This window comes from Strix aluco, chromosome Z (genome assembly GCF_031877795.1).
Source record: "Strix aluco isolate bStrAlu1 chromosome Z, bStrAlu1.hap1, whole genome shotgun sequence".
Classification (NCBI taxonomy): Eukaryota; Metazoa; Chordata; class Aves; order Strigiformes; family Strigidae; genus Strix; species Strix aluco.
The window spans coordinates 40,764,839-40,779,563 of record NC_133971.1 but is presented as its reverse complement, the minus strand read 5'-3'; the positions used below and the strand labels follow the sequence as shown (position 1 = coordinate 40,779,563).

Below are 14,725 nucleotides of genomic sequence, written 5' to 3'. Positions count from 1 at the left end.
TGTGTATTTCTGTATGTGTGTATATATATTCTGCCAGCAGAATTGGCGCATTTCATGTCACCATTAAATCACTTGTTTGAATACAGCAAATCTCAAAAACATATGGCACACATTATTTACTGAAAGGGAAGAAGTTATTATGCAGTTATTACCCAGTGTTTGCATGTGGGTGTGTTCAATTTAATTCATTATGTAGGTTATTTCCAACAGTCCAATACTGTGTTTTGGTGATAACTGTGCTGTTTTTTTCTGGGATAGAGTGACTTTTCTTCATACTAGCTTCATATGGGCTGTTTTGGATTTGTGCTGAGAACAATGTTGATTGATAACACAGGGGTGTTTTAGTTATTGCTCAGCATTGCTTACACAGCATCAAGTCCTTTTCTGCTTCTCATGTTGCCCCACCAGTGATGAAGCTGGGGGTGCACAAGAAGTTGGGAGGAGACACAGCTGGGGTGAACCAAAGGGATATCCCAGACCATGTGATGTTGTGCGCAGTATATAAAGCTAGTGAAAGAAGGAGGAAGGAGGGACATTCGGAGTGATGGCATTTATCTTCCAAAGTGACCGTTAAGCGTGATGGAGCCCTGCTTTCCTGGAGATGACTGAACACCTGCCTGCCGATAGGATGTGGTGACTGAATTCTTTGCTTTGCTTTGCTTGCATGCACAGCTTTTGCTTTACCTATTAAACTGTCTTTATCTCAATCTGTGAGTTTTCTCACTTTTACCCTTTTGATTCTCTCCCCCATCCCACCAGGGTGGAGTGAGTGAGCAGCTGTGTGGAGCTTAGTTGCTGACTCGGTTTAAACCATAATAACTAATGTATTACTTTCTAAACACCCTGTCAATGCAGCAATATTCCTCCTTGCCATTGCAGCAACCAAATTATATAGTATTATTTAAGTACTGTGCAATTGTATTGTAAATTCTATATTCACTGGACTTCCATTCACATACACAGAAACACAAATTGTTGTTGTTTATTTTTACTATAATTAGTCCAATATTTCCCATAGTACTTTTTGTTTAAGGGTGTTTATTTGTCATGTTTTGGAATTTTAAATTGCTGTCAGATTTCCATTTTTATATTGCATCATTCTTTTAAGTAATTTTTGGGAGGAAGAGACAAAAAACCCTTATGACTTTATCACAGGTATACAAAAATACCTTTACCTAAAATACGTTATGGCTGAAACTGTAAGTTGTCATATCTCCATCCATGGAAATGGGGAAAATCGGTAATATTTCATAGAAAATTGTCTAGTTTTTGGAAAGAATACTTATTTGAGGAAGATTTGAATTTTATAAAGTAAGGTTTAAATTGTAGTCTTTTAGTGTATGACCTCTGTTTCTACAAAAGATGCTACAAATGAGTCAAAAAGCTACAGACAGATCAAAAGAACAGTTAAAAAAAAAGTAGAAAGATACTGACTCTGAGGCTATCTGTGTGTGTATGTTGTATATACTTAATGGTCCGAGTATTGTTGTGTTGCTTTGCTTATGCACTAAACTCTCAAATCAAAGAACCTGTGAGGCAGTACATGGATTTCCCTTTCAGTGGTTAAATAAATGAATGAATAAATGAATAAATAAATAAATGAAAAAAAAATACATATGGAATAGGATCTTTTAAGGAGCATGGAGCCAGTCCAGATAGTTAAGTGATTTTGTTATTTGTCAGATTGAGATTGAGTCACAATTCATATCAAGGACACACTTACACACATCTTATCATGGACTACTAAATTATTTGTAGATGGTCTGATGAATTGTTAGTTGACTATTACAGGTTATTATAGATTAAAATAGTTAAACAAGATTATTAGAATAATCTAATAATTTTTATGACCATGATCATATACATCTGCAACACCTGTATTTATGCATGTAACGTGTTTTAAGTACCAAAGTATGTAGCAGCATTTGAATCTTTATAACTTACTTGTTAACATGACCACAACAGAATGCCAGACCTTCTATTCAAGTACTCAGGTGACCTCTCTTATTAACATGATATATGTAGGTCTATATAAGAATATGTATGTTACAGAGTGTAGACTAAAATAATTATTTCCTTAAAACAAAATCAAGAGTCTTGGCCTCTTCCACTGCTACCATTTCAGTCTAGAAATGGCATCACCTTTCTATTTAAGAATATAACTTCAAGCATAAATATTAATCTGTAACCAAATTTTAGATCCAGAGGAAGACAATTAGCCACTTTCTTGGAATTCCACAAGTGGGAACATAAGGCAAGTCTTTCACCATTAAATCTACTAGCATTAAAAAAGCAACTAAACAAGTGTGTCAGCTTTTTACTGAAGAGTCTAAATTCCTAAATGCTCAGAAAAAATTGTTTTAATTTTAATGTCATGTGATAAAAGTGGGGGTAGAGGATCCATTTGGTAACACCACCATCACCCACCACAAACAATAAAAGGTAAATGTATAAAAGGAGCTTTTTTATTATCAAGATCTTTTATTTTAACCTCAAAAGTTGCAGCTGCACCTGACTCACAGCCATGCTTGTGTATTGAACTGACTACACTGAGAGCCAGGAAGCCCTGCACTGGCTGATGGCTGGGGCTGCAGTGGCATAGTTGGCAAGAGAAGGCTATTTCCTCCTTTGTAGCTGCAGTCTTTGTTTATGATGTGCTCCAGCCTACTAAATTGGCCTGACAGGCAAGTGGTCCTTGCCCACTAGTCTAATTGCCACAAGACTTCAAGTGAACTTACAGTTTGAAAAGAGTACAGAGTGCATTCCTGAGCTGTGTATCTGAAAATGGTCAGCTATTCTCCTTAGAGCAGCTCTTCTCCACAGGGGTCAACCACCAGTTCCCTGTGAGATATAGCATCTGAGGACCTGCAGACAGCTCAAACTGACTTAACCAAAGCTTCAGCCAGACCCTACTGCCCACCTGCACTGAACTATTCTGAAAAAAAAGAAACGGTCAGAGAGCACACAGTCACTTCAGATGCTTTCTCACCTACATGTGTCAGGGAAGATCACTTAAAACTTCTGGATGTGGATCTCAGAAGATGCATTTAAAATGTATGCATATACATTTTTTTTCCCTTTCAATTTCCATTTTACATCTGGTTATCACAGTTAATTTTATGAAGCAATGGAGATCTCTCAGCTGTCATGATAAAGTTTGGAGAAGACTAGCATGTACAACAGGGTACAGTGCCTGCCAGCCTGAAGTAGTGGATAGTACAGCAACCACCATCTTTAAATAGGGAGAGCTTGTCCCCAGGGACTACACATATCTGCATGAAATGCTCCATCATGACCTATAGACATGTCAGGCTGCTGAGCTCCACACACCACACTGGTCAGCCAGCTGCGTGGTTGACACTTATAGCTGTCTTCTTAAAAGCTGCATGTGTTTTCCAACTGAATTTGCAGTAAACCTTCAGAAACTTCACTCTAAACAGGCAGAAATCTTAATGCAAAAGCATAAACGAACCTGGTCCCATATATACAGACTTTTCCTACCCTATCCTAGGTTTCAAAAGGGACATATGATTAGGGTAAGGGCAGCAGGGGACACTGACTGTCCATCACACAATCCAGTTTATTCCAGATGAAACTTCATGTACTGAGATTGAGTTGGGGTTAGTTTTCATAAGTCTGGGAAAAGATTAGTTAAATCTCACTATAGCAGCTGGGACAAACCTATCTGCAGGAAGTAGAAACCTAGGCATTCTTCCTCAGCCTGTCTTAACCAGCTCCTCTCTTTTCTATTTGGTTCAATACAAACTTCAGAAGCTGAGACATTTAGCTGGATCCTAAATATGTCCTTAGCTACTTGTCTTCACTCCTGCTTCGACTACGGAAAATTAAGTCAAACTTTTAATGATGGGTTCTAATTTTCCAGTAAAACTGAACTTGAGGTATTGAATTCTAAAAGCCAATGCACGCCTACTCTGCTGATCCCTGATTAAGTCTTTACTAGTCTCAGTCATCAAAGAAAGGCATGTGTCACTCTAAATCTCAGATATATAGCACTTCATTCTTCTTCCACATTTTTCTTTGAGCAAGTTCCAGGATCAATTTTAGAGTTACATGGAGGATAGTGTCACTTACATGCATTCATTTACTCTTTTTCACATAAACTCTGTTAGTCTTTTCTGCAGAGCTGAGCAAATCAACAGTATTTTTCCCCTCTTTGATAAAAAAAAAAGTTTACTTTTTTTTAAAACTGATGATGTGTCTGTAGTATGTCCAGCGATCCCCATCTTATCTACTGCTCATACTGCCAGGGTATAACAAAAATAAGATTTTTAGAGGTATTGACATTGCAATCGCAGTTCAAAGAATCATTGGTAAAAGGGTAGTGGGATGTCTTTTACCCTCCCTCCCACCCCCAAACAAAAATTTAAAAATATATAGACAACCCAAATGAAATAAAACATAGCAAGTACAAGTTGGGAGGAATAGTTTTCTGAGAACTGCTTCATCCTGTCGACATAGTACAAGCAGAGTACAAGCTTGTCCTGGACTTAATAATACCACCACAGAGCCCTTTTCAGTTACTGTAACAGTCAGACTCAGTGTGAAGATTGGCCCCATCCTTTTCATCATATTTGGATACATGAAATGTTGTTTTTGTTATTAGAGTATAACGTGTAAACTGCAATACGGATGTAAGACAGACTGGTCCAGAAATCAAAATGTGGTCCTATAAAGAAAAGGTTTCCTCTACTTCTGATCACCAAGACTTTTTATGAAGTAAGCTAGAAAGTAAGATTAGATGAGAATACCTTGGTTTTGATCTAAGAGTCTCCTGCAGAGGAGGGTATTATTAAAATTTACTGATTATCTAAGGTTTCATGATAGGAAAAAGATGGTCATGAAAATACTTCCCTTTGTTACTGAACAGTGCCATATAAGCATAGGAAGCTAGTGGCCTGGAAACTTGCCACCACGTGGCTAAAAAATTTCAGTTACGCAGTTCGAATGGCAGCAGCTGCTTTAAATTTAAAGGGCAAGAATTAAACAAGCCATGACTTCAGTGGGAATGAAACGAGCCCTAAGTTTGCTTCTTCTATCCTCTTTGTATTTAGCTTCTCCTCCATAGCCCCCCTGTACGTCTCAAAAACACACAGAAACACATGCTGCCAAATCCAATGGCCAATTGTTTTTAAAAAGGGGATATTGTTCCCCTTTGGACTTAACTGTAGCCTCATCCTCACACTAGCCAGCACTTTCCAAGTCTGTATTTTCCTCTGCTGCAGTACATCCAATGTAATCATGTTTAGTACTTTCCAAACAACAAAGCAGATGTTCCCTGTAATGCAGTTTTTGAAGAATGCACATGAGGCTCAAGCCAGTGACAGTGTAATCCACCAAATGCCTGCAAAGGAATCCACACCCCCTCTGACTAACAAGTTTTCTTACTGAAGTCATTTTAGGGGATGCCAACATTAAGGATAAAATATGCAGAAAAAAGGCCAGATATTGCCTTGAGGGACCTACTCGTCAATGCACCAGAAACTACACAATGACTCTTCCAGAACTGGTGGAGAAGTGCACATGTGTAAAATATACCTTTTGCACTTTAAGACATTTTACCAGCAAACTGTTTCAAATTAAACCCAGATGAGTAATGGTAAAGCAATGAGGTTTTCCCTGGGTTCAGTAAAAACAGCTGCTATTGCCACTATTAATCATGTACGTGTGCATTAAAAGGTCTTGTATGTCTGAGAAAAGCATCTCAGTCAGGTAGTAGCAATGTACAACAGCTTCTGGGACCTTTGCCTATAGAAAAAAACACAGACTGCTTGCTGACAATGCATCCCTTCATGCTACTTGTACTTGAATGCATTTATTCTGATGCTCTCATCAATAATATTTTAAAAATCAAATGCTTCATAACTAAATTCTCATATGAGTGAATAACAACACTCTTCCGAGTTTTATTTTATAACATGATGCTAAAACATATACACTCAACAGCACTCAGTATACTACTAATTGCAAGACCACTAAACTGTAAGACTTCTTACAGCAAGACCAAAAAACAAGCCTTGTAATACCATTCTGAAAGGTACTGTGGCCCATATCTATCACTTTACCCTAAGAAAGAGTTTGTGAAGACTCTAGGTATTTCAGACCTAGAGTTTGCAAAATACATTTATTCCTTAATATTAGTAGCCCAGAGTTGGTTGTTTCAGCCAAATGTGACTGACAAGTCAGTACATCTCTGAAGTTTGCATGGGAAGGGAATTTCTGGTGCGACTGTATGAGTATTCACACTGTCATGAATAATTTTTTTGGAAAGTAGCAAAACATTAAAAGGCATTTCAGGTTTCGTTGTTTCTGGTTAGCTTTCTGATACTATAGAATAAGAAAGAGCTGAACATCACCTTATTTTAATACATACATTTGCGTTCTCTACCACAGGTACAGAAAATAATTACTTTCTAGGGTGCAGGGGTTACAAAGAGACTGATTGAACTAAACTTTGTACCTATTCCACATACCGGTCATCACCAGAGGTGAACTGTGAATACTGGAATGTCTTTATCTCCCACTTGCTGTGAGTCAGCTGCAAGACATGAAAGCCTAGAGCCAAAAGTTAGCTGTGTTAAGACCACTGGGTTTACACGAGATTGTTTTGTTTGGATACCTAGTTGGAGGACTTTTAACTTTTTTCATTTTAAAGCATGGAAGAACTGCTGCATGAAAATGGAATAGAAAACTAAAGGATTTCGTCAAACAAAAACAAAAGCCTGTTTCATAACTGCTTAGAGGGTAGAAGTCTGCCTCTGCACTGGTTAGCAGAGGATAAATTCTTTGTTCTGTGTAGCAGAGAGATACATAGATGTGTGTGTCCATGTGTTTTATCAGCAAGGCACTGACAACACTCATAATGAAACACAGAAGATAAACTAAAGGGCCCCAAAATTCCTGGACAACATTCTCTCCATTTGATGAATTAATGTCTACAGCTTGAAGAGTATTTTCAGTACACCTTTTCTTTTAAATTAACCTAATCTCTAACGAAAATGTGGGTTCACACTTCAATCAGAACCAAGTCCGTTTGAGCTCCACTTGTCTCCAAAACAGGTCCTTCCTTTTAAGAGACAAGTCCTTCTACCACTGAGGGACAGGAAGACATCCAAGTCTCCAGGGCTAGATAGTCACTGTATTAGCAAATCTGGCTGGGGGAATGTGGATGACCATGCAGTCTGGAAAGCAGACCACTCCCAAATCATTGAAAGCTCTGAAGAGTAGGATTGGGGACATAAACTTTTGTGAAGACTTGAGTGTGATGGCAGTTCTCACTCTGCCATGAATGCCATGAGTTCTCACAACATAGGTTTGATTCACGGCAACTTTTGGTGATTCTGAAATAGCTAACAACAGCTCCTGTGTGGGAGTCATGCTCTGTGTCCACCAGAATGGCGGTCATCCAAGTCTGCTAGTCACCAAGAAAAACATTTTCTCTATCATCCTATGGTCTGATCAGAAAGATTTTCAAGCCAGTTGGAGAAGTACAGAATTTCTTATTTGCACATTTGGATATGGGGTAGAGTTTGAGGAGTTTTCTGGGGTTTCTCAGTGCCTTAACCATGTCTGGTAGGAGGCAGTGCTCTTGATCACTGATTTAGCAAGATTTATCTGGGAAGAACTGCCAATGTTCTCTTCCAAGAACATTTCTGCTAGTAGACCGGAGAAATATCACTGGGAAGTCTTTCAATTTGCTGAGGATGCACCTTTTTCCAGGGAGTGAAATTGCACTAATGTTGGAAATGCTGCACTGGTAAAGAGATACATGTTTGGGTCCAGTCTGGAGAACAAGAGACAATTTGAAACAGTGTCACAGTTTCTCCAAGAACATAACAGAGGTGAAAGGATGAGAAAAAGGACCTTTCTTAGTGGTTGTTGTTAGAGTGGCCTGACATTCAAAAGCAAGTACTCATCACAGATCTGCGGGATGGAAGAAATGGCTGACTTATAAAAATTTTCATACGCTGTTTACAAATGAACCCACTAATTTCAAAGTACTAGTGCAACTTCTCAGCGTTGTCCTACTAGGAGCCCTTCATGGGTTGCACATACTACTTCCATATGCAAGGGGACAAAAAAGATACAGAAATTGGTAACACCAGGAGACATAACCATATTCACAGAGCTCAAAGAAAATAGTAGTGAACTACTATACTGTCTGATTTTTATTACTAGCAAACAAAGGATAAGAAAGGAGAAAAATGAAAAGTGCCAATAGTATGTAGAAACACACTTCTGTTCAGCTTCCTTGTGTAACACTTAGCCTTTTGCTATTTTCTTCACATTTTCCAGTCATTTAATAATTGGTGAGCCACACAAGGCTATCAGAATTGACTGACCTTTGTTTTGGAGATGATGTCCTTCAACAGCTTTACAGCCTACGCTTCTACTGATAAAGACAGAAATTGCCATCTTTGAGTTCGTTTGCACTTCACTTTCCCTATCTCTCTCAGAAAAAAATAATTCGCCTGTGTCTGTCAGTGAACCTACTGTAATGACTTGACTATTCTTCTCTGATGCTGCAGTCTCAGTGCAGGCTCTGCATGCAGACTGGACTGTGGTGTTGTCATACTATACCTGTTGGCCAAGAGCTGTGACCTAGTTCCAGAAGGAGAAGTTAGGTAAATTGCCAAGTCTCCACGTCGAGGGTGAGTAATAGTGATGCGTACAACAACATGCTCCAAGTAGATCACATGGTGGTTAGGATTATCAGAACAGCCAGTGGCTTTGTAAATTGAACGGACAATGCTGTCAGGTCGTATTGTTCTATAATATAAGCATATAAAACAACATCAGCATTTCTTGCTTGTTCTGTAAAATAAGACAACCACATGTTTTTTGCTTAGTAGTGAGTGACAGTGTTGGACAATTGTTTCTGAGAAGTCAGTAGCCTATAACCATTAATTTTAACACTTCCCAGCTGAAACTATCACCACAGGGTAATTATTTTACTGCAGCTAATGGCAACTACCTGGCTTTCTGTTAAGCATGTACATATGCTAAGAGGACAGCGAAATAGGAATAAGCCTTTGGGACAGAGCATTTTTGTGGATTAGTGGCCAGCTGGGAATTGTTGGGATTGTCATGGGATCACAGCTGGTTGTTAAGCCCCAGGAAATGCCTGGCATAGCCATAGTCCTTGCTTACGTAATAGCGAGTATTACATGTTAACTGCACCAAACAGCATCTGACTCAGCTGGTTTAAATTGGCACGACATCCTTGCAGACTATACCAGTTATGGATCAAGCCTGTCAAGCACATTTATTACACAGTAATCTTAATGCTTTGAGAATGTGCCCTATGACTGATGCCGTCTCTATATCCACAGAGTGCACATACACAATTTTGCTCTTAAACCTGGTTCTATGGAGATCCTATCCTAGCAAGGTGTTACAAAAGTCTTAGCCTCTGAGCTAGAGACTCTCTTGAGACTGTTTGAGAGAGACAATATCATACAGTATTTTAATGAAAAGAGTATTTGCTTGTTAGATCGTGGACTGATAAGTCTGTACTCATCTTACAAAGGTGACTGCAGTGCACTCAACCAAACATTCTTCTTTGGTGCATTATCTATACCAGAATCAATCATGACCCAGCCTGGCTTGTTTTACACCTTCAACTTCTGGGGTGTTCTTTAAACTAGGGCCTTTTTCCAAGCACTACAGGGAATGTTTACAGGCAAATGACCTGGCATCTGTGAAGGTGACAGGTCCCCAGCATAGCTTTCAAACCAACACATTATACACAATGCAAGGGAGGGGTAAATTATACCCAATTTCTTTCCATAAGTTTATGCCAGCAAGAGTTTTGGCAGCGGGTATTACTTGATTTGCCGATCTGTGTTCTCCACACACACATGCTGTGGAGGGACCGTTGTCCACTTTTCTGCTTCTATCACCATTGCTTCAGCATCCATCAGTCCAAATCCATAGAGGTGGCTCACTGCAAGGTACAAACAGAATGGCTGCAATTATAGCATAAAACCTTGTTTTTCATCATTGACTAACTCCAGAGTCACAGCCTAACAGGAGCTGCTTTTTTTCTACTTCCTTGCTTTCACACAAAGCTCAAAAATCTCCTTGCCTGAAACAATAATGACTATATATAATTTATTCACAGAATCTGTTCACTGCTTTATTGCAGAAGTGGCAACTGACCATCGTGACTAACACTGCCTTACCATGAGGACTGTGGACCAGAACTGCAGAATGCCAGGGAGTACAATTGCCTCTGTATGACCCTTGCCCATGTGCCTTAATTCAGCCCAGTTCCTCTTATATGACATGATAAAAGGTATAAAGAATCAGAAAAGCATTATTTCTGTTACTGAAATACCCAAACATGTACATAAATATTGAAGGTAACAGAGACAATAAATTTAAGAAGGAACGGACTGTCTTTTGTAATGGCTGTACACTCTTAACTTCCCTGAGTCTAAGCAGCATGTGGATGTTCTCCTATTCCTTTATGCAGTATGGTTGCCACTGGCCAGCCAACCAGCTAGATCCAACATCTCCCTAAAGCTGTTTGCATGATGAGGGTGAAAAGCAATGGTATTTGAAGTCCAGGGCCCTAAAGATAATCTGGTTCTTATGCACAGTCTGTGTCAGAAGGGCTCCTTCCTCCACCTCCTTTGTAGATCTGCAGATGTAGGACAGATCTGCAGATGAAGTTGGTGCTGGAGAGGGCTGTTAACATTGCTGTGGACCTCTGATATTACCTACTGCATGCATTTCACACACAATGGTACTAAGCATCCATGCCTGGAGGTTAGCACTCTGTTAATACTCATTCATGGATATTTCATCCTCACTTCTACCTGCCTTTCCTGCCACGGAGAGCCAACAATGGTTCCCTTGCAAGAAACTCAGTGCCTAGTAATTTAATGTCTGGATGCCTTCTACTCAAAGAACCAGAAGGCTTTAAAGTATCATCTTTCTTAGGATACAAAAAATCGAACTTTGAAATGCCCAACACCTAGACAAGGTGAAGTATTTCCAACAAACTTGTGTCAATTCTGTATCTTTCACTTTTTTGTTATTTTAAGAGTATTTAACTTGATGTAAGTATTTCAGGAGTTCCAGCAATCCACAAAGGCTAAAAGTTTCACTTCCTAAATCAGCTGTATGTTTTTGGTTCCTGTTCCAATCAAAACAGAAGCTTGCAAATGGATTTTGATGAATTAGAAGAGCTGCTAGCCATGTTGTTTTATTGTGACAAATGAGTGCTCTTGGTAACGTTCTGACAGGAGAAGGTGAAAGAAAAAGGCTTCCAGAGGGAGGAGTTTAGATCACAAATATTAATCAATTTTGCTTGTTACTACAGACAGTGCTACCAGAAAACCCTCAGAAAAACATAAGTGCTATTTCAATCAGTAATGTGATGAGGCATGGTGTAAGTCTTTCCAACTGCACTTTGCAAAGGGTTTGTGAAAGCAGCCTCTATTCATTGCCAAACCAGAATTCAAAGGTCTCCATCCAAAAAAGCCCCAACCTTGTCAAACAAATAACAGTCTAAAGCATAAAAATAATCAGTACTTAAGGATCCCATCTTCCAAATATGGCAGTATCTAATACTGTCTGAAATTGCCAGCTGAGGAGGGTTCCTCAACGGAAAATACCGCAAGGCGTAACAACTGTTTAATGAACTGGTTTTCTTCCCATCTCCTTCCCCTTCAGCCCCAAACTGTAGTGCACATAGCATGGAAATGTTCATTTGGAGAGAATCAAACACAGCCCTTCTGCCAAATGAGGCAGGTACCATTTTCAGAAATTAAACACAACTAAAATAATTAAATTTGGCCCTTTTCAGCCTTATGAATTCTTTTTAATGTATTCCATAAACAAATAGACAGGGAAAGAGATTTCCTATTTTCACACGTGGGTGGAGGCAGCCAGAAAAAGGGCAAGGAAAGCTTAAATAGAGAAAATGTACTGATGGAAATCCCTTTGGTTATGCATCTGCTGATGACAGCAAATTTATCTGTGAAGTCATTTGTCTGTTCTTATACTGCATGTATTGCTCTGATATTTAAAATTTTAATTAATAATAATTCTGTCTGCTGTGAAGAACAATGGGAGGAACAAGAGTGTTAACTCACACAGTCTGTAACTGTGCACAGCTACTCTGTATAGTACTACATTTAAAGAGTGAGGGATTAAATTTTCATGAATGGAAAAATCTGTTGAGCTAACCCATGGAAAATGCATTTTTAATTCCCGACAAGTAGTAGCTTGCATTGGGTTAGCACTCAGGATGTCCAATTGTACAACTGCTGTGTGTTCAGCCCAAATACCGAGCTCCAAGAACAGCCAAATTTCTCTTCAACTCACCTCTTCTCACCTAGAAATAAGGACAGAAGAGCACCTAACATTGCCACCACCAGGCAGTGACCTTCTGATGGAAACTTTTAAGACACTTTACCCTAAAATTTTTTTGCTCTGATATGCACAGTAAAAATACAAATAAAATCTGGAGAGTGAACTTTCTCTCTTTCCCACCCTAAAAATTACTTGGAAGATAGAATTATGTTCATTTTTCATTCAGGAGAAAAAATTGCCACCCAAGGTTATATGATTGTGTTAATTGTCCACGGTTCAATGCTTAAAGTCTCTTTCATGAGAGCAGAGGTGGGAGTGAGAAGTTCTGCACCTGCTGGCTTTTTTTCCCACAGCTGAAACAGAAGTACATTTTTTTCCCTGAAAGGCCTTCCTATTGAAATAAAAACTTCCTGACAGTCAGGGGTGCTCCTAAATCCTTCCACGTGGGAAGCTTCCACGCAGCTGACATTTGGCTGTCTGCAACGTTTGCACTTCAAAGCCCTTGATCCAGTAGGTTGGTTAGCAGCTGCAGGTATCAGCAGAGACCCATAATTTTCAAAGACTAAATAATAGCAATTTAGGAAAGAATCACAGAGTTAACAAAAGTAGTTGATCCCATGTGTCTTAGAGAAGAAAGCAGATGTTTCCTACTGCCTTCAAATTGCTCCCCTTCATCTTTGTATATACTAGTACTGCTGTGAACTCTATGCCAGGGTGCCTCTCCCAGCAGTTAAAAAGGACCTTAGTGGTCCACATGGGACCACAAATGTCTTTGGGGAAACATCTGGAATTGCCACTGATTTGTATGTGAATCATACTGAGCTCACTTCTGCTAACCCAGATAGAAAAGCAATATTCGAAAGGTACAGATGATTGCAGAGCGAGATAAGATGACTGCAAGTGCAAAATGCCCCAGGACCTTGCACGTACCCACCTATGTGCTCTATATTATCGCTGCTGTGAATTGCTACTGGGCTTGGTTGTTGCTAGGAATCATTGAGCATGTCAGAGGAGGTATAGGGCTGTTTTGTAAGAAGATATTCGCCTTTCAGAGACAGAATATGATTGTGATGCTAGTGCAGTGTAAGCTGCTGACTAAGGAATAGACTGTTGCTGTTGTTGAGCTGAAGGGTTGATAACTATGATCTCCTTGTGATGAAGGTGTCCATGGTGTCTACTCATGCAGCAAACTGATCCATTCCTTTTTCTGCAAAATCACAGGCATACACAGAGCTTCATAGATGTAAGACAAGTTTCAGAGAACTTGACTCCTGCCACACAAAGTAAATATTGAGTTTTAGCTGGCCTCTTTACTCTTCTTTCATATAAAGAAAATAACATTTCTGGGAGCTAAAGTCCATTTATTTATCCTTGGAGCAATTAATCTATTAGCGCACCATGAAATCAGGGCCTGCTTGGCTGCTGGATAGACTTGCCTGGCTTTTTCATAATCCCTTTGTTTTTGTCTGAAACTGTTATTGAAATTTCAACAACTTTCTCACTTATATACAAAGAGTATGTAAAGCTACCACCAAATCTAAAGGCAGCATGTATATCCCACTTGACTTGACTAAGAGAAATATGAATGGCTGCTGTTGATAAATCATAACGCAGAATCGTGCAGACTCCAGGAAAACTGGGCCCAGACACTGAAAACACAACACTTCCAGTGCTTCAGTGCAGCTAAATGTGATTTGTTAGGCTGCAGTTTCATTGCCTGTCATCAAGATGTCTCATCAGTAGCTTGGATGCTCAGCCTCCCTTGTTATTTTACTCATCTGACAAAAAACATTGCAGAATATTTTCTCCCTGCTATATTTTCAGCCTTTAATTTTCTGTTCTGTGAAAGCAGTGTTGGAAATGTAAATATTTTGTATACACATATCAAATACTAAATCAGGAGAGAAATGGTAATAACTTCAGCTTGTCAAATAAGGAATATGCAGCTTTCGTAAACTAGATTCAGCTGTTTGATATGTAAATTATTATGGCTTGTTCATTTATGTTATTTTAGGATCTTGAGCAAGTCTCATCCAAAATAAGACCAACAAAATAATAGTCTAAAATGCCCCTTATACTGTGGTTTTCTTAAATGTTGCTTAGCAAGACTAGAAGATGTGAGACTCTCAAGTTACTCATCCTATAAACACTTCAAACTGACCTACACCAATATTTCTTTTATATTTGACATTTTATTTGAAAATATAAAGCTGTAATTTTATGTTACTTTTAGATTCTGTCATTTGCTTAATACATCAAAATGCTTCAATCAGGACTGTCTAAAGAAAATTAAGAGACAAAAAAGGAGAAATGTTATGACACATGGCTTAAATTATTTTAGTTTTGTTTTGTCATGTCTGAACTAAGAGAACATTGATCTTGA

General features: G+C 38.9%; 1 protein-coding gene across 4 annotated transcripts in view; it reads right to left on the bottom strand.

Annotated features, from left to right (window-relative positions):
- PCSK5 (proprotein convertase subtilisin/kexin type 5) overlaps positions 1–14,725 on the bottom strand; it is a 256,533-nt gene that overhangs the window by 83,865 nt on the left and 157,943 nt on the right. For 3 of the 4 annotated variants that reach the window (XR_012621525.1, XM_074811734.1, XM_074811731.1), the window contains exons 11-12: positions 9,847–9,964; positions 8,599–8,787 (exon numbers count right to left, since the gene is read on the bottom strand). The exons of the other annotated variant lie outside the window; for it this stretch is intronic. Coding sequence is in view for 2 of the 3 variants with exons in the window: in XM_074811734.1 (XP_074667835.1) it covers positions 8,599–8,787; positions 9,847–9,964 (307 nt within the window). In the remaining variant the exon portion in view is untranslated. The remainder of the gene's footprint in view (positions 1–8,598; positions 8,788–9,846; positions 9,965–14,725) is intronic. 4 annotated transcript variants of the gene reach the window in all.